The 17,930-nt window shown below is 47.7% G+C and overlaps 1 protein-coding gene across 1 annotated transcript in view; it reads left to right on the top strand.

The window, feature by feature from the left end:
- ATP8A1 (ATPase phospholipid transporting 8A1) overlaps nucleotides 1-17,930 on the top strand; it is a 151,884-nt gene that overhangs the window by 50,986 nt on the left and 82,968 nt on the right. The window contains exons 9-12 of the mRNA XM_054989944.1: nucleotides 1,085-1,212; nucleotides 9,652-9,763; nucleotides 11,115-11,280; nucleotides 12,741-12,868. Of these exons, the coding sequence (XP_054845919.1) occupies nucleotides 1,085-1,212; nucleotides 9,652-9,763; nucleotides 11,115-11,280; nucleotides 12,741-12,868 (534 nt within the window). The remainder of the gene's footprint in view (nucleotides 1-1,084; nucleotides 1,213-9,651; nucleotides 9,764-11,114; nucleotides 11,281-12,740; nucleotides 12,869-17,930) is intronic.

Below are 17,930 nucleotides of genomic sequence, written 5' to 3' on the forward strand. Positions count from 1 at the left end.
GGTCTGTGAGGGGCTAATGTGGGGATTTGGGTCTGTGTGTGGCAGCTGGGGGGGAATTGGGTTTGTGTGGGGCTGTAAGGGGTGGACTTTAGGGGCTGAGAGGACCTACTTGGGGAGGCCATGAAATGGCCCCCCCAAGTGGGAGCAGTCTGAGCCTTGGTGGGGGGTGGGAGGAAGGGTGGGAGAAGGGCCCCAGAGGGCTGGGGGGCATTTTGCATGCAAAATGCCACCCCTGGCAAGACAAGCCTCCCCCAGCTGTCAGTGGTAGAGATCAGAGCAGAGCACCTACTTGGGGAGGCCATGAAATGGCCCCCCCAAGTGGGAGCAGGCTGAGCCTTGGTGGGAGGTGGGAGGAGGGGTGGGAGAAGGGCCCCAGAGGGTTGGGGGGCATTTTGCATGCAAAGTGCCACCCCTGGCAACACAAGCCTCCCCCAGCTGTCAGTGGTAGAGATGAGAGCAGAGCACCTACTTGGGGAGGCCATGAAATGGCCCCCCCAAGTGGGAGCAGGCTGAGCCTTGGTGGGGGGTGGGAGGAGGGGTGGGAGAAGGGCCCCTGAGGGTGAGGGGGCATTTTGCATGCAAAATGCCATCCCTGGCAAAGGAAGCCTGCCTCTTCATTTTTCCCCATAGGAAATAATGAAGAAAGATGAGCAGCAGCATGCTAACAATATGCTGCTCCTTCGCTTTCTTATGGGAGGATGGGGGGACCTGCTTTGGGGGGCCGTAACATGGCCCCCCAAAGTCCAATCTGTCTGAAACTTGGGTGGTTGTTAGAGAAGGGTTAGAGGAAGGTCCCCACCAATTTTGGGCTTATTCGGTGGGAAAATGCCTCCTCCAGGCGTCCTGGAAGACGGAGGCATTTTCCCATAGAAAAAAGCCGAAAGAATGCCGAAAGAATCCCGAAAGAATCCCGAAAGAATCCCGAAAGCCGAAAGAGATTCTTGTTTCGGCTTTCGGCTTTAACGATAGAGAATCTTCTTTCGGCTTTCTACTTTCGGCTATAGCCGAAAATTTTTGGCTTGCACACCCCTAGTGTTTACTGTGTTAGTCTTTGTTACAGTATTACATATGATTTTGTTTGCAGGGCTTGCCATTGACCACAGATATAAAGGACACTGACAGCTTGGCGAGACTTTCAGGCAAAATTGAATGTGAAGGTCCTAACCGACATCTCTATGATTTTGTTGGGAATATCAGGCTGGATGGCCATGGGTAGGTAAAGATCTGAGTATGGACTCTTATCTTTTCCATCGTTATGCTTTTAATAACAATAAAAATATACGTTGTTTGGATGGCAGAATTTGAGTTCACATAGTAAAAAAATTATGATTTAATAAGTCATCAGTACTTTACACACAGAAGGTGTTTGTCTTTACACGGTTTTCATAAATTTTCGTACAGAGGAACCTAGTTAATATATGCAGCCGCATTCTAGATTCAGATTCTTCCAGTAATTTAGTATTCTGGTTCCTTTGTGCTCTTTAGCTAGTCGTGAATATAGATACAGAAGGTAAATCCACTCCTCGAAAGCAATATCAAATACCAGCTCCATGATTCTGAGGCAGACCTAATACACAGAGGGAAGAAAAGATACGAATTCACTTCTAGAAATGTCCTTAGAGAACATAGTTCTGATATTCTGTGTGTTTTTTTAATATATTACTTTGTTACCTCTGTTTTTAAGCTATTATTTTAATCTGGTTTTGTTCAGCTATATTTTAGAACTCTCGAAAAACCAGTTAATGCAAATTGAAGAAGAAAACTAATAGTTATCCTTCTAACGGCAGTATAGGAATGGCAACAACAAGCACAATTCTCCTTCATAGATATTATTGCTAAAGTTTTCAGGTAACGGCAGGCAACATGTTTTCACCAAAAAGTGATACCTTTTGTGTCCTTCATCCTCTGTCAGTCTGCGTTGGAGAGGTGGGGAAAAGCACTATTCCTAAGACTTAAACGTTAAGTGGAAAATAATAACATAATAATAACAACATTCAATTTATATACCGCCCTTCAGGACAACTTAATGCCCACTCAGAGCGGTTTACAAAGTATGTTATTATTATCCTCACGACAATCACCCTGCGAGGTGGGTGAGGCTGAGAAAGCTCTGAGAGAGCTGTGACTAGTCCAAGGTCACCCAGCTGGCTTCAAGTGGAGGAGTGGGGAATCAAACCCGGCTCTCCAGATTAGAGTCCTGCCGCTCTTAACCACTACACCAAACTGGCTCAAGCAAGAGGGACACTTGATCCAGTTGGCTTGACGTAAAATGCCTGCTCCAGGTTGGAAGCCCCACGTACCCTAAACACACCAGCCCTGCTGGCATTCTTTTGGACCCTGGCACAAATCTGTGCAGAAAATTAAGAAAAGCAGCACCAGAAATGTTGGTCACTTGCCAATGGAACGGGAAGAATTGGAGTGAGAGAGAGGGAAAGTAGATAATGTGGCATACCATGTAAAATTGCCATAAACCAGCAGAGGAAAACACACAGAAACACCAAAAATGAAGCTACAGAAGGCTGTTGTGTAGGTATGTGTTGTTCTTGTGTGTGCAATGTCAACTTTCCACATTGCAGGGGTAATAGGATTGGTCAGTGATGAAAAGGCTGACGCGGTCTGCAGTTCGAGGCTCCCTTGAGCCAGTGAGAGTGGCATTGTAGGCTGCAGTGCCGAGAGCAGACTGCAAAGAGAGAAGAGAATTTGGGTTTCCCAATATTACCCCTCTCTCTCACTTTAATTCTGAGGCTAAGTGGGATTCATCTTATACTAAGCTGCAACAATTGTGTTTGCTTGTCATTGCCTTGGGCTTGTGGCTGAGTACTTGCTTGGTCTTGTTCTGTGGTGTTCCCCCACTGGCCGTAGGTTCTTCCTGGCTGCTGTGAGTGACACTGGTTCTGTGGGGCTAAGTGTTCCTTGCTTCAGTTTGGTTTGGGTGGAATTCTGTCATTTGACATGATCTTCTGGTTTGATGTTGGTCCCCTTGTTTCGCTTTGTTTCTAGAGGGATTCCATTCCCTTTCTTCAGATTGGTTCTCTTGGGGTTTCTCTGGGTTGAGCTTGGATTTGGGTGTGTGCCTCTGGCCAGTGGTGGCCTTGCCTCTGGGTTGTTCTGTCCTGAGAAACAGCCTGGAAATGTTCCTGTCATAGGAAACAATGCAGAGTGACTGGGGTCAGCTTGTTCAGGGGGTACTTGGCTTTTGGGGGGTGGGCTTCAGTTGGGTTCTGTTGGGCTTTCTCTGGGTTGAACTTGCATTTGGGAATGTGCCTTTGGCTGGTGGAAACCTTGCCCCTGTGTGTTTCTGCCTGAGAGCCTCCTTGGAAATGTTTTTCCCATAGGAAACAATAGAGAGCGGCTGGGGTACCCTCTTCAGAAGCCTATAGAATTAGACCCAGGGGTCCAGTTTGCCTGAAACTTCAAGGTGGAACTTTAATGGACAGTCGGGAATAGACTTCCTGAACATTTGGTGAAGTTTGCTTGAAAAATGCCTCCCCACCCCCACCCCCCGGCAGCCCCCAGATATTTCCTCATCCTACTATATAAGAGTCTGTGTTCCAGACACCTCACTTCCTACCCTGGTGTGCCATCAGTGGGTGCTGCCATGGAGGGAAGCCCAGAAGAGGCAGCCAGTCCTTCCAAGAGGGCACTGCAGTGGAAAGCCCAGGCTGGGATCAGGCGCAGAGCAGGCGGCAATACCTCCCCCCCCCACCTTCACCCAGCTGGGATCAGGAGCAGAGCAGGTGGCAGTGCCCGCAGGCTGCCTTCACCCAGCTGGAATCAGGAGCGGAAGCCAAAAAGAGCTGCTCCAGGGGTACTTTGTGGAATCAGGAGCAGAGCAGGTGACAATTCCCACCTCCGCCTTCACCCAGCTGGGATCAGATGCAGAGCAGGAGGCAGTGCCCCACCACCCTTCACCTAGCTGGGATCCAGAGCGGAGCAGGTGGCAATGGCTGCCCCCAGCCATCACCCAGCCGGGATCAGGCTTAGAGAAGGTGGCAACGTTCACTCCCCCTTTAACCTCCCAGAATCAGGCATGGAGAAGGCAGAAATACCCACCCGTTTTCACCCAGCCAGGATCAGATGCGGAGCAGGCAGCAATTCCCGCCCTCTTCAACTGGATGGAATCAGGCGCAGACCAGGAGGCAATGCCCTCCCACCTTCACCCGGCCGGGATCAGACATAGAGGAGGCAATGCCCCGCCCTTTGCCTTCACCCAACTAGGAACAAGCACAGAGCAGGAGGCAATGTCCAACCCCTCTTCGCCCAGCTGGGAACAGAAGAGGAGCAGGTGGAAATGCTCCCCCTTCACCCCATTGGAATTAGCTGTGGAGCAGGCAGCAATGCCTGCCCCCTTCACCCAGTTGGGATCAAGAGCAGAGCAGTTGGCAAAGCCCCCACCACCACCTTTGCCCAGCTGGGATCAGGTGTGGAGCAGGTGGCAATGCCCACCCCCTGCCTTCACCCAGCCAGGATGAGGCGCGGAGCAAGCGGCAATACTCTCCGCCTTCACCCAGCCAGGATGAGGCTCAGAGCAGAAGGTAATTTCCAACCCCTCTTCACCCAGCTGGAATCAGGAGCAGAGCAGGCGGCAATGCCCTCCCTCTCTTCACCCACCCAGGATCAGGAGCGGAGTGGAGCAGATGACAATGTCCTCCCCCCCACTTCACGCTGCCGGAATCAGGCGCAGAGCAGGCAGCAATCCCAGCTCCCCCTTCACCCTGCTACGGTCAGTAGCGGTAAAGGTGGCAATCCCTCCCCTTTACACGGCTGGGATCAGGAGCGGAGAAGGTGGCAATGCTCGCCCTCTCACCCAGCTGGGATCAGGAGCGGGGGAGAGAACCAAAGACATGCTGTGGTAACAATCCAGTAATCTTTCATTCTTAAAGTGCACTATGCAACAACATTATAATTTTAGAAATGTATATTTCATATATAAAGTGCAGGGTGCTCAATTGATAATAAAAGGTAAGTCTTTCCTTAGGTTTGCCATTGGAGCCTTCCGCTTGGCTGTATCTGCACCTGGAAAAGAATAAGAAAGACTGTTACGCTACTAGAACATTCTCATATGGACAAACCAAAGGAAAGACTTAACTTTTGACTCCAAGTCTCCTTTTTTATGATATAAGTACATACATTCTGGAAACAGAAATGTACTTCCTGATGACAGGATTTGAGTAGTGATATGGTATATTTATGATTATTGGATGTGAACTGGTTGTATTTATTCTTGTCTATTTGTTACTATTTATTATCAGTTGAGCACCCTGCACTTTATATATGAAATATAACGTTCTAAAATTATCATATTGTTGCCTGGTGCACTTTAAGAACGAAAAGTTACTGGATTGTTATTGTGGCAGATCTTTGGTTCTCTCCTTGATTGTATCCTTCATGGTGCCCCTCTTGTGCTTTTACCAGGATCAGGAGCGGAGCGTGTAGCAGTGCCCGGCCCCCACATTCTCCCACCTGGGATCTGGAGCGGAGCAGGTGGCAATGCCCACCTCCCGCTGTCACCCGGCCGGAATCAGGCACAGAGCAGGAGGCAATGCCCGCTCCCCCCCTTCACCCAGCCAGGGTCAGGAGCGGAGCAGGTGTCAATGCCTGCCCCCCACATTCAACCGGCTGGGATCAGGTGCGGAGCAGGAGGTAATACCCACTCCCCTTTCAACCTCCCAGAATCATGTACGAAGCAGGCAGAAATGCTCGCCCCTCTTCACCCAACCGGGATCAGATGCAGAGCAGACAGCAATACCCACCCCCTTCATCCAGATGGAATCAGACACAGACCCGGAGGCAATCCCTGCTCCCTCTTCACATCAGGTGCAGAATAGGAGGCAATATCCTCCCTCCTTTCCCCCTCTGCAATCAGTAGCAGAGCAGGTGGCAATGCCCGCCCCGCACTTCACCCAGCCAGGATCAAGATTGGAGCAGGTTGCAATACCTGCCCCTCCTTCATCTGGCCAGGATCAGGTACGGAGCAGGCAGCAATCCCTGCTCTCGCTTCACCTGGTCAGAATCAGGCATGGAACAGGAGGCAGTGCTCTCCCCACTTCACCCTGCTTCGATCAGGCACGGAGCAGGTGGCAGTCCCCCCATCCTCATACGGCCAGGATCAGGAGAGGAGCAGGTGGCAATGTCTTCCCCCCCTTAACCCACCTGGGATCAGTCAGAGAGGAGGAGGCAGTGCCCACCTGCCCACCCTCCCCTTTCTAGAGCCTGTTGTATTTTTTCCACAATGGGCTTTGTTACTAGTAGGGAATAATTGCCAGATCAATCTGGGAATCTGTAACCTGTCTGAACTGGATCAGAGAATCTTTCCCATATTTCAGGAATCCCGGGATTTTGGGGGAATCCCTAAGAGTCCAGTAGCACCTTTAAGACTAACCAATTTTATTATAGCATAAGCTTTCGAGAATCAAGTTCTCTTCATCAGATGCCTGATCATCAGGCATCTGATGAAGAGAACTTGATTCTCGAAAGCTTATGCTATAATAAAACTGGTTAGTCTTAAAGGTGCTACTGGACTCTTTTTGATTTTGCTACTACAGACTAACACGGCTAACTCCTCTGGATCTATGATGGGGGAATCCCTGAAACCCTTATCTGGATTTCCCAGATTTTTGAGAGAGGCATACTCCTAGGGACTTCTTCCCCTTTTCACCAGTGAAGAAGCAGGTTGGCCCCAACAGAGTGGAACAAATGGGGGAAACACAAGGACTTGCACGAGGCCTCTCAAGCTCCCCTCCTGCACCATGTCCGTTTCCCTTTCTCTGCCCCCCATAGCCTCTCCCCCTTTCCTGCTTCCTTTTCTTTCCCATCCACCTTTGTGTTTCCCCCTGTTTTCACTTTTCCCTCTTCTACCCCAGGCAGCCTCTCCCCTGTTGCCTAGTTGCATGGTAGGGGACCTGCAAGGACTCGTGTGAGGTACTTCACTTTCCCCTGTATCCCCTTCCCCACGCTGTTTCCTCTTTCCCTCCTCTTGACATCCTCCAGATGCTCACCTTTCCCAGCGTCCTTCTCTCCTTCAATCCCAATAAACAACTTGCCTTTTATCTGCCCCCCACCTTCATCTATATTTCCTGTTAATTTACTTCATTTACAGACTATCTTTCTCCACAGTGGGAACCCAGCGCAGTGTACATTGTTCTCTTCACCTCCATATTATCCCTACAACAAGCCTGAGAGGTAGGTTAGGCTGAGAGTGTGTGACTGGATCAAAGTCACCCTGTGAGCTTCCACAGCAGAGTGGCGATTTGAACCTGGGTCTCCCACATCCTACTCCAAAATTCTAACCACTACTCTACACTGGCTGTAGGGGGGCTGCTGTTGAGCACTAGCAAGTAGCCTGGCCTGGGTGAGTCATGGAAGTCGCATGGTATCAAGTTGTCTGATGGTCATTTCTCGGCCTGGCCCCAATGAATTCCTCCTCAGAGGCCCAAACAGCCCTGGAAAGGACCGTGCCCCCTCCCCCTGCCTTTTCCTGACAGAAACCAAGCCTGGAATACTGACCTAACTGTTACTTGGTTGCCAAGCGACAGCCACTGAGGGCATCTGGTTAAAGTTACAGGAGTTCCTTTAACCACTTTTTAAACTCCAAAGTTAACCCCAGATTTTTCTGCAACCCTGGGGCAATTTTCAGGTGTGTAAAAAGATCTGTCTTGTCCATTCCTGGCTCCAGTCTCCAGATTTAAGTATCTGGAGAGCCGGGTTTGATTCCCCATTCTTCTGCTTGAAGCCAGCTGGGTGACCTTTGGTCAGTTGCAGCTTCTCAGAGCTCTCATAGCCCCACCCAATAATCACTCACAGGTTGAACATTGTGAGGACAATAACACATGGTTGTTGTGGGTTTTCCGGGCTGTATTGCCGTGGTCTTGGCATTTTAGTTCGTGACGTTTCGCCAGCAGCTGTGACTGGCATTTTCAGAGGTGTAGCACCAAAAGACAGAGATCTCTCAGTGTCACAGTGTGACACTGAGACAGTGACACTGAGAGAGATCTGTCTTTTGGTGCTACACTTCTGAAGATGCCAGTCACAGCTGCTGGCGAAACGTCATGAACTACAATGCCAAGACCACGGCTATACAGCCTGGAAAATCCACAACAACCATCGTTCTCCAGCCGTGAAAGCCTTCGACAATACATCAATAATAACACACTTTGTAAACCTCTCTGAGCGGGCATTAAGTTGTCCTGAAGGGTGGTATATAAATCAAATGCTAATATTATTATTTGCAGAAGTAGCATTGCCTATGCTGAAGGATCTTCTTTACGACATGAGGTCCTTTAGCAGGAGATGCCAGGCCTCCGTGCTCAGCCACCCAGGCAGAATCCCCATCCTACTATATAAAAGGCTAACCATGTTCCTGACAACTTGTTTCCCACCCTGGTGCGCCTCCAGAAGGCACTGCTGTGGAGGAAAGCCTAGATGAGTCAGCCCGTCCCTGCAGAGAGCATGCCACGGCAGGAAGCAAAGGCCAGGATCAGGTGTGGAGCAGGTGGCAATGCTCGCCCCCCTTTACCCAGCTGGGATCAGGAGCTGGGCAGATGGCAATGCCTGCCCCCCACCCCCCCTTCACTCAGCTGGGATCAGGAGCAGAGCAGGTGGCAATGCCCGCCCCCCCCCCAATTCACCCGGCCAGGGTCAGTTGCGGAGCAGGCGGCAATGCCCTCCCCCTCTTCACCCAACCGGGATCACTCACAGAGGATGAGGCAATGCCCACTTGTCCACCCTACTCTTTCTGGAGCCCATTGTATTTTTCACCACAATGGGCTTTGTTATTAGTTGAATAGTAAATATACCAGTAAAGTATCTTAGATGGAAGAGAGGACAATTCCTGAAATAGAGGATTGAAAGTCTGAATGAAATAGCAGCCATTTCACTTCTGAATCACCTCTTGATCCTTTGAAAATTGTTGCTTTTGCCCCCACTGCTATTCCTCATTGCCTCCCCAAAAGCTTGCTAGGACAGACTGGTCCAGTGTTCCCAAGTCTCGGGATCTAGTAAATTCCGTCCCTTTGCTGACCAGCCCTTTTTTATGATTCTGCAATGTCCTCTCTTCCCTTTCCCTACTTCTCCACATAGAAGAGGGCTGACTGAAGCAGCGGCCGGAGACATAGAACCACCTGCCTGTACTCTGCTTGTGGAACTCTGTGTTGGAGGACAGGTAGAAGTGCTGAGTTGTATTGACCAAAATAATCTTACCCAGACAGTAACATAAAACATAACATAAAATCTTTCCTCCAAGATTTTAAGGGAGACAGTATTTAGTAAAAAAAAAGCGCACAAGGTCATCTTTTAAATACATGGATTCACTGAGATGGATTCTTCCAGCTTTTCTGCTTGCTCCAATTCCTCTTCTCCCTCTTGCTACCGTCCTATGTGGCTTTTGTCCTCACAAGACCCCAAATTCCCAGCATAGTATTTTCAGTGGCTCGAAGGGGCTACCTCACTCCCTGCCTCTTTTGCCAGAGGAAAACCTGAAAGAGATCTAGCATTCTGTCTGGATTATAGAGCCCATTTTCCTTCACGCTTCCTCATACTTCAAAATGAAAAAGAGATCAGAAACGGAAACATAATAACTGTTGGCTGCTGCTTCCCTGACTGAATATTGTGCCTAAGACACAATCTAACTCGCTGTTGGTTTATTCGTTGTAGCACTGTTCCACTGGGACCTGATCAGATTCTTCTGCGAGGAGCTCAGCTAAGAAATACCCAGTGGGTTCATGGAATAGTTGTCTATACAGGACACGATACAAAGCTCATGCAGGTTTGACTTATAATTATGAATACCCTTTCAAGTGTGTGTGCATTTGCTGTAATTCAGCCCATAGTACTAACAGCAGGTACATGTGGCCTAACTTGACAGGAACAAGCGGGCCCTTGAGCTCGGCAGTTCAGGCCAGATTGCAGTGTCTGCCTTTCGTATTGTATACTACGCCCAGTGCTGTATATGTGTACTTGAGTGGTTCTGTTTAACATTGTGGGCTTTGAAAAAAGTTGGCCACCACTGCCATAGCTGTTCAGCAGGTATAAATGCATCTTTTTAAGTGTCGTGGGATACAGTTAAATGCAGGGTTGACATCCCTTTAAAGGGGCTTATGGCAAAATATAAGCTCTCTTTGTTCTGTTGTAGCTTTACTGGGACATACTGCATCATACTGCCTGCACTCATAAATGGAACATTGAGTGAGAGCAGCCCACAGATAAAGAGGGGGACATGGAGTGTTTCTAAAGGTTAAATGCCCGATGAAACTACACCCTCTCAGACTGAATGCCCTGTTGAGCAGGCTTACAGTCACTCGTCCCTCCTGAGACAAGCACCTTTCTCCCAGCTAATCAACATAGCATAGAGGACAGTTTCCTTCCCAACTAGAGGAGGAGGAAGAGGCAGCTATGGTAATGTGGCAAGTGTGAACGAAGGGAACAAAAACCCCTTATCGTGAAGGCAAGCAAGGACAGAAAGCATTTGGATCTGGGTGCTTCCGTTGCCTACTTGCCCTTGGCGCAGTTCATTCCTTTTCAGGAAGCTGGCTGCAGGACCGAGAAGAGAAGGGAGGGGAAGGGAAGCAGCCAAGAGTGGGAAAACATGACTCTGTTGTATTAGTGTCCAACTTACTGATACATTTATTTTATTTTTATTTTTTAATTTACTTCATTTATACACCACCTTTCTCCAAATAGGGACCCGAAGAGGGTTGCATACTTCTCCTATCCTCTGCATTTTATCCCCACAACAACCTGTGAGGTAGGCTAGGCTGAGAGTGTGTGACTGGTCTAAGTCACCCATAAAAATTCCATGGCAGGGTGGGGATTGGAACCTGGATCTCCCAGATCCTAGTCCAACACTCTAACCAAGACACACCACTGACTCTCTTACATCCACACTTAACTTATAAAAGACAGATCATAGCAATTCCATACTGTGAGATCCTTTGTAATAATAGACATCCATTTTCACCTTCTCTTGTACAGTAATTAGACATCCATTTTCACCTTCTCTTGTACAGTAATTGTCTTCGACAACTAAATTTCATCTATGAAAAGATATAAAAATGTTATCAGAAATCACAAAGTTTATGTATTTCCTTACTTTTAAGCTTCCCTTGTTGTATCCACAGAACTCAACAAGCCCACCTCTTAAACTATCCAACGTGGAAAGGATTACAAATATCCAAATTCTGTTTTTGTTCTGCATTCTTATTGCTATATCTTTGATCTGTTCAATTGGTTCAGCTGTATGGAATCGAAAACATGAGCAGAGAGACTGGTACATCAATTTAAATTGTAAGCACTCAAAATACTTTTTAAAAACTGTCGTACAGATATTGTTACTTGAACTTTCAAAATAGAATCCATAAATCCATCTTTGTATAGGGGTGTGCACTTGAAAAATATTCAGGTTTCCTGCTTCGGGTTTAACCTAAAACAGGAAAACAATCTGGAATGACCCAAATTCCAAAGCGGCAAGCTGCTTTGGGATTCAGATGTTTAAAAGCTTTGGTACGCTCAAAAATTTGGAGCACACCGAAGCTCAAAGCCACCCTTCTCGTGCCATGAGTGGCAGAAGATGGAGGGCTTTCAAACACCCCGCACCAGCTTTACTCGATGTGCATTGGGTGAAGCCGGCGTGGGGTGTTTGAAACTGACCGCCCCTTCTCCTGTTGTTCATCAGAGGCAGGAGATGGGGGGCTTCCAAACTCCCTGCTCGCATCTTCACCCAATGCACCCCTTCTCCTGCCACTTTCAAACTTCCCGCCTCCCCACTTTTTCCCCCCATGGGAGGGAGAGGAGGGGAAAAAGCGGCAGGGTGGGAAGTCTGAAAGCAAGCAGCACTTTTCTTGCTATTTGCAATGCAAACAGCTAGAAAGGGGCTGCGGGAGCGGCTGCTGCCACTTTGCTCGAAGCTTCCCTAAGTGATACAAATCGCTTCCGAAAGATTTGATTCAGTATTTCCAAATTGGGCTAGCAATGCTGGGCCCAATTCAGGAATCCCCCGTCTTTCCGATTTGGGCCTGATCCGGGTTTTTTTTCCGAATCGGAATCCCGAATTGCACATCCCTATTAACAACTCTTTAAAGTACAGTATTTTCGTTGTTCATACTGACAAGAAAATGTTTGTCACTGGCAAGTTAAGATACTATGCAAATATAGTTGCAATAAGATAGCGACGTTTACTAGAGAACAGGTTAGTTCATACTTCCTAATACACAACGTAAATCTCTTGGTGCAGGAAACTTTGAAATCATTTCTGTGCACAGTAAGCATCCTTCTTTGGTGTTGGTCTCCTTATACCCCACATCAGTCCAGGAATAACTTGAATGTCATTTTGACAGGTGCAGAAATATATTAAACATTTGAACAAATGCAAAAAGAAATGTAAAGTTTAAGAGTTGGGTCCTGCAGGTCCATTTCACTATATGTGGTGCCTTCCTCCCATAACGATGGAAGTTGCCCCCATCAGCGGAATTGTCTGTGGGGTCCCACCCAGCATAACATGAATATGCTATTCTGTTACGTCACGTTATGTTATGCTCTTATTACATTGTTATGAGTTAAGTCTTGAATAGGTTGTTAGAACAGGAGATGGGCTAGTAATTGGCATTGCTTTGTTAAAGGTTTTTATTTTTGAAGATGTCTAAAAATAGACTCTTCAAAATACCAACTATACTTCCAAAAGACTGTCATATTTAGGAAACCGATAGACAAATGTACTTAACTTACCTTTTTTTTTCTTTTTCAAACAGATGGTGGCGCTAATAATTTTGGACTGAATTTCCTAACCTTTATCATTCTTTTCAATAATCTCATTCCCATCAGCTTGCTAGTTACACTAGAAGTGGTTAAATTTATCCAAGCGTATTTCATAAACTGGGTAAATATGAATGTTGTGCAATATGTAGACCATTTAATGAATTCTAGAATAAATGTGATACATGCCTTCCCTTTATAATTAAATCTGCATCATTGTAAAAATGCAGTATTTTGTAATAAAGTAGTCAAGTCAAGTTTATTATTACAGTCGGCGACCAGCACAATTGTAATAAAGTAATTTTTTGAGTAAAATCTAAATTAGACATCAAACTTTTTTCTCATACAATTATGAAGACTTTAAATTATACAGATTTTTGGTCAGCTCCTTTACAGCCTGGTCCCAGGAGCGCCTGTGCTGATGCAGCAACTCACAGGACCAGGCTTTAACGTTCCTAATGCCTGCTCAAAAGGCAGTATGTTTTCTTGCACTAGTATTGCAATCTGCTACCAATTTATGCATGTCTTGCAAAAAATTAATGGTGTTGACCCGTCTCTTATGTAGTTGAATTAGGAGATTTTGGCCCATGGAAACTCCAGCCACCAGTGCAGTGATGTCAGCCACAATTGGTAGTAAGGAAGAGGGGTGTTTATTTATTTCAATTTATAGTCCACCCTCCCTGCAAGGAAGGTCAGGGTGGGTTACAACAATGTCAAGCATTATACAAAATATAATATTGAATAAAGCATAAAATTATATTAAAACAACAATCTGCAATATAAAATATCAGATAAATACAGCCAGTTGAAGGCTTTGCTTGAAATAGTATAGCACTATGTAGTAGGGGTGTGCACCGAAACCAAAACAAATTGGTTGATCCAGATCCAGGTTTCAGGGATTAAAAACGAAATTCAGTATCTCTGAAATCTGGGTAAGATTCTCTAATCCTGTTGGTTATCTTACCTGGCCATTATTCCCTATGGGGAAAACTATCCGGGGGGAGGGGGTGGTCAAACTAAGTCCACTAAATTTTCAATGAACCTACTCTTGACTGTCCACTGAAGATCCCAAAGTTTCCCACCTCTTAACTGCCCCTGAGCAAGCTGCCCACAACCATTCTCCATTGTTTCAGAGAAACACAGGGGCAAGGCTGCTACTGGCCAAAGGCACACTTCCAAATGGAAACTCAACCCAGAGAAAACCCAACTGAAGCAAGGGGACTAACATCAAATCAAAGAATCATTTCAAACCAGTGAATTCCACCAAAACCAAGCTGAAGCAAGGGACACTGGCCACTTAGCTCAATAAAACCAGTCTCATTCATACAAGCCAAGCAGAGCCGGGCCCAATGTGGGAATACCAGAGAACAGAGCCAAACAAGTACCCTGCCACACAGCACCAGAACCATCATACACAAGGCAACGGCAAACATGCACAGTTGTAACTTAGTATCAGATGGATCCTTCTTGGCCTCAAGAAGTGAGAGGGAGGGGTGATTTGTGAAACCTAAGTTCTCCCCTCTGCACTAGTCTCTGCAGCCTACACTGCCACTCTCTTGAGCTCAGAGGAACCCTGAGACTGAACTGCAGGCCCCGCCAGCCCATCATCACTGGCCATCCTGCCCCCACCCACCCACGATGAAGAGAGAGAACGTCACACACAACAGCATTCTCTGGCTTCATGTCGAGTGTTTCTGTTGGCTTGCTTCTACTTGCTTGTGGCGTTTACATGCATCTACTTTCCCTAACATCTCTCTCGGAATCTTCCTGTTTCGTTGGCAAGAGGACAACATTTCTGGTGCTGCTTTTCATAAGTTTCTGCACAGATTTGTGCCAAGGTCCAAGAGTGTGCTGGCTGGGCTGGTGTGTGTGTGTGTGTGTGTGTTTTGGAGGGGGTGCATTTTATGGTGTGCCAACTGGATTGAGTGTCCTTCCTGTTGGTTTTCTACCTAAGTTTGACTTTGGGAAGAGCACTTTTTCTCACCTTCCCAACAAAGACTGGCAGAGGATGCGGGTACAAGTGTGCTCACTTCATTCACTCTGAAAGTCCAGAGCTGGTAAACTGAAGAGCAGCAAGTTGATCTTCAGGAAGGCCAACTGCTCAACTCTCCAAGGGAGCAGGCGAGTGGGATGAGGGCCAACAGTGTCACCTATGTGAGGAAAAACACTTGCTCCGCATGCTCGTCAGAGGGCAGGAGAGGAAGCTGTGAGCCTCAAGAGAGAGGTCAGGCCAGACCACCTCTTTCTTGGCCCAGTAGCTCAGAGGACAGGTGGAAAGCAACTTGCAGGGCTCTGCAAGGTAGTCCCTGAATATTGCCGCTGCCAAATCCTGGCTCACATGCCGAACATTCCCAGGGATATCTTGGGAGTGGCCATGGGGAGAACGGGGTGCAGTGGGCAATAGCAGAACTGCTCCCCACCACCACTGTCCTCTCTGCTGGCAGGGTGCCCCTCCTGGCCTGTGTACACCGCACCTGCCAACAGAGCTCTTCTCTCAAGCTGATGAGCCTCCCCACCCTGCTCAGCAATGCTGCCCTTGATGTGTTGGTTAAACATGGTCGCCAACATGTACAACTCCTTCTCGGTGAGAGGTAGCAGGAGGGGCTTGATGCCCTCTTGCAGCCTTCTCTCAAGTGCTCGCACTGCTGGAACAAGGTCTGCATGACCTGCCTCTAGGTCCAGGGAGGAGGCTATCTCGTCTGAAGCACCTGAACCAAAGGAGTGACCATGCCCAGGGTCACTGTCTCATAAGAGACTGCGACTGTGCAGTCTTTAAAGGGCCTGAGGACTTCCACCATCTGGGAAATGGCAGCTGTCTCTCTTGGCTGAACTGACTCTGCCCCTCCAAGAGTCACATTATGAGGATGGCCGGCTGCTCCACCAAACACTCTACGCATGGCACGGGTGCTAATGCCACTGTTGAAGCAATGCTCCAGCATGCCTGTCAGGACCTGCTTCTGGTGCAGTTCATGAGTTCTTTCATGCTGCACGAGAAATGACCTGTGTTGTATTGGCATATCAGGGTGAGATACTGGAACTCACCATCTGAAGTGGCCAGTACAGGTTCCTCAGAAGGACCCGGACCCAGAGCTGCTTCGCCACAATGTGAAGTTTGTGGGTCACGCTGTGAATGTGCTTGAGGCCCACTTGCAGCTGCTGCCTTAATGGTTGGGACTCTCTTGGTCTCTGTTGTATCCCGTGGTGATGTCCCTGTCTGCCCAATCCAGTGATGACCTCTCAATGGCAGCGGTGATGTTGGTCTGTGTGTGTGCCTTATCGAGAGACTCGGTGTGGAACAGCTGCCTCGGGCAACTGTGGGAGTAGTGCTGGTGCAGCTCCCTCAACACACACAGGACCTCGTACACCTTCTTGCATGCAGGGTCCTCTTTGTTTCAAGCTAGGGGCCAGGTTGGTGGAGGGCAGCTGAGCCAGGGCAGGTGGGGGATATCTTCAGCCCTCACCTCCACTCCTCTAGTTTTCATTCTCACCTTTTCCCCAGGCCCCCACTGAACTCTCACTCATTCTGTCCCCCTAGAACTGTTTTAACCTAGCTGCGCTGTCCTACATCCACTCACTAACACCATACTAACCCTCAAAAATTGACCAGCCCCTCAAAACACCAGTCAAAACTCAAATTATTTTTTAAAGCTACTCTCTAACTAATGCCTTCTGTAAAAGCTTGTTATTTGTTTTGGCTCTAACCTGTCCTTTGGGAATCAAGCAACTTCCTGAAACCCTAATTCCAAAGCACCTGGTCTGGCTTCACAGTAACCAAAAGAACCAGAGCAAGGCAGCGGCAGCCTAATTTTTTGCTAAGTGGGAACCTATTCATCTCTTTGACTAGAAGACAACACTTGAACCCTTCTGTTCATCTGTATTTGCTTGTTTAACAAGGCCTAAACCTAGCCTATGTTAAAAAAAACCCCTTTTGAAACGTTCACCTATTTCTCTGAACAACCTAACAAGAGCACCCCAAAACTCGACTAGTGGCAAAAAAGTAACAATAACAAAAAGAGTTGGTTTTATACCCCACCCTTCCTCTCCCCACAACAGACACCATGTGAGGTGGGTAGGGCTGAGAGACCTCTGAAAGAGCTGTGACTGACCCAAGGTCACCCAGCTGGCTTCAAGCGGAAGAGTGGGGAATCAAACCCAGTTCTCCAGATTAGAGTCCTGCCACTCCTAGCTACTACGCCAACTTGTAGCTCAGAACAACACACCTCTTGGTGAAAAGCAATCCCTCCCCCCCAAAAAATGGAACAGGAACTCTCAACAACAGAATAATAATCAGCAACTCTTGCCTTTGAACCCTAAAAAAGTCAACATTCAGTAATAAGAAACGCTCTTTCCCCACACACAAGAACAGCAGGTCTCGTGGCAGCAGCACCTCTTGCCTTTTAACTAGCAGGCAGGCAACAACGAGAGAGAAAAGACTCCCCTGCAAAGGTCAGCAAATAAACAAATAGCAACTGACTGCAAATGATTCAGGAAAAGCCAAAGCACCTACAGCTAAAGTAGTTTTTAAAAGGTAAAACTTGTCCCTTCTCCCTACCCTATTCCTCCCAAATACCAGCCTAACCCTCCCTCCCCCTAAAGACAGGAAAAATCAGTGAGTCTGTGACTCTCAAACCAGGTAGAAGTCCTCCAGTAGGTAGCAGAGATCTTCTTCTAGGCAAAGTCAGGCAACTCAGCACAGCAGCTCTAACGGCAGGCAGTGAATCCCCTGGCGGTGGGTAATCCAAAGAGAAAGAGAGCAGGCCACAAGCAACAGCAGCACACCGTCTCTTCACAGTCTCCAAAAGACCAGACCACACAAAATGGAGGCTGCTCTGAACCAAGCCTGCTTTTTTAGCTCCTTGCAGGCAGTTTGAAAAAGGCCCTCTCCTTATCCAGGAATCCCATTGGCCAGATAAGAAGAGCTCCTGCACTGATTGGCCATTCAATCCTCCTCCCTGCCTCATTCTACTCTCCCGCCTCCTCTCTTGGGAAAAAAGTGAGAGAAGCCTGGGAAGCAGCCACACCACAGGATGAAGCTGTATCTGCTGAATTAACTGGATCAATCTGTCCCTTTTGATCTGGCTTCCTGAATCAGATCCAAGATTCTCTCATCTGAACCAGCAAAGATGGATTTAGCCAAGTTGACATAAATTTGGTTCAGAACGCTGGATTGCACACCCCTACTGTGT

This window comes from Eublepharis macularius, chromosome 10 (genome assembly GCF_028583425.1).
Source record: "Eublepharis macularius isolate TG4126 chromosome 10, MPM_Emac_v1.0, whole genome shotgun sequence".
Lineage (NCBI taxonomy): Eukaryota > Metazoa > Chordata > Lepidosauria > Squamata > Eublepharidae > Eublepharis > Eublepharis macularius.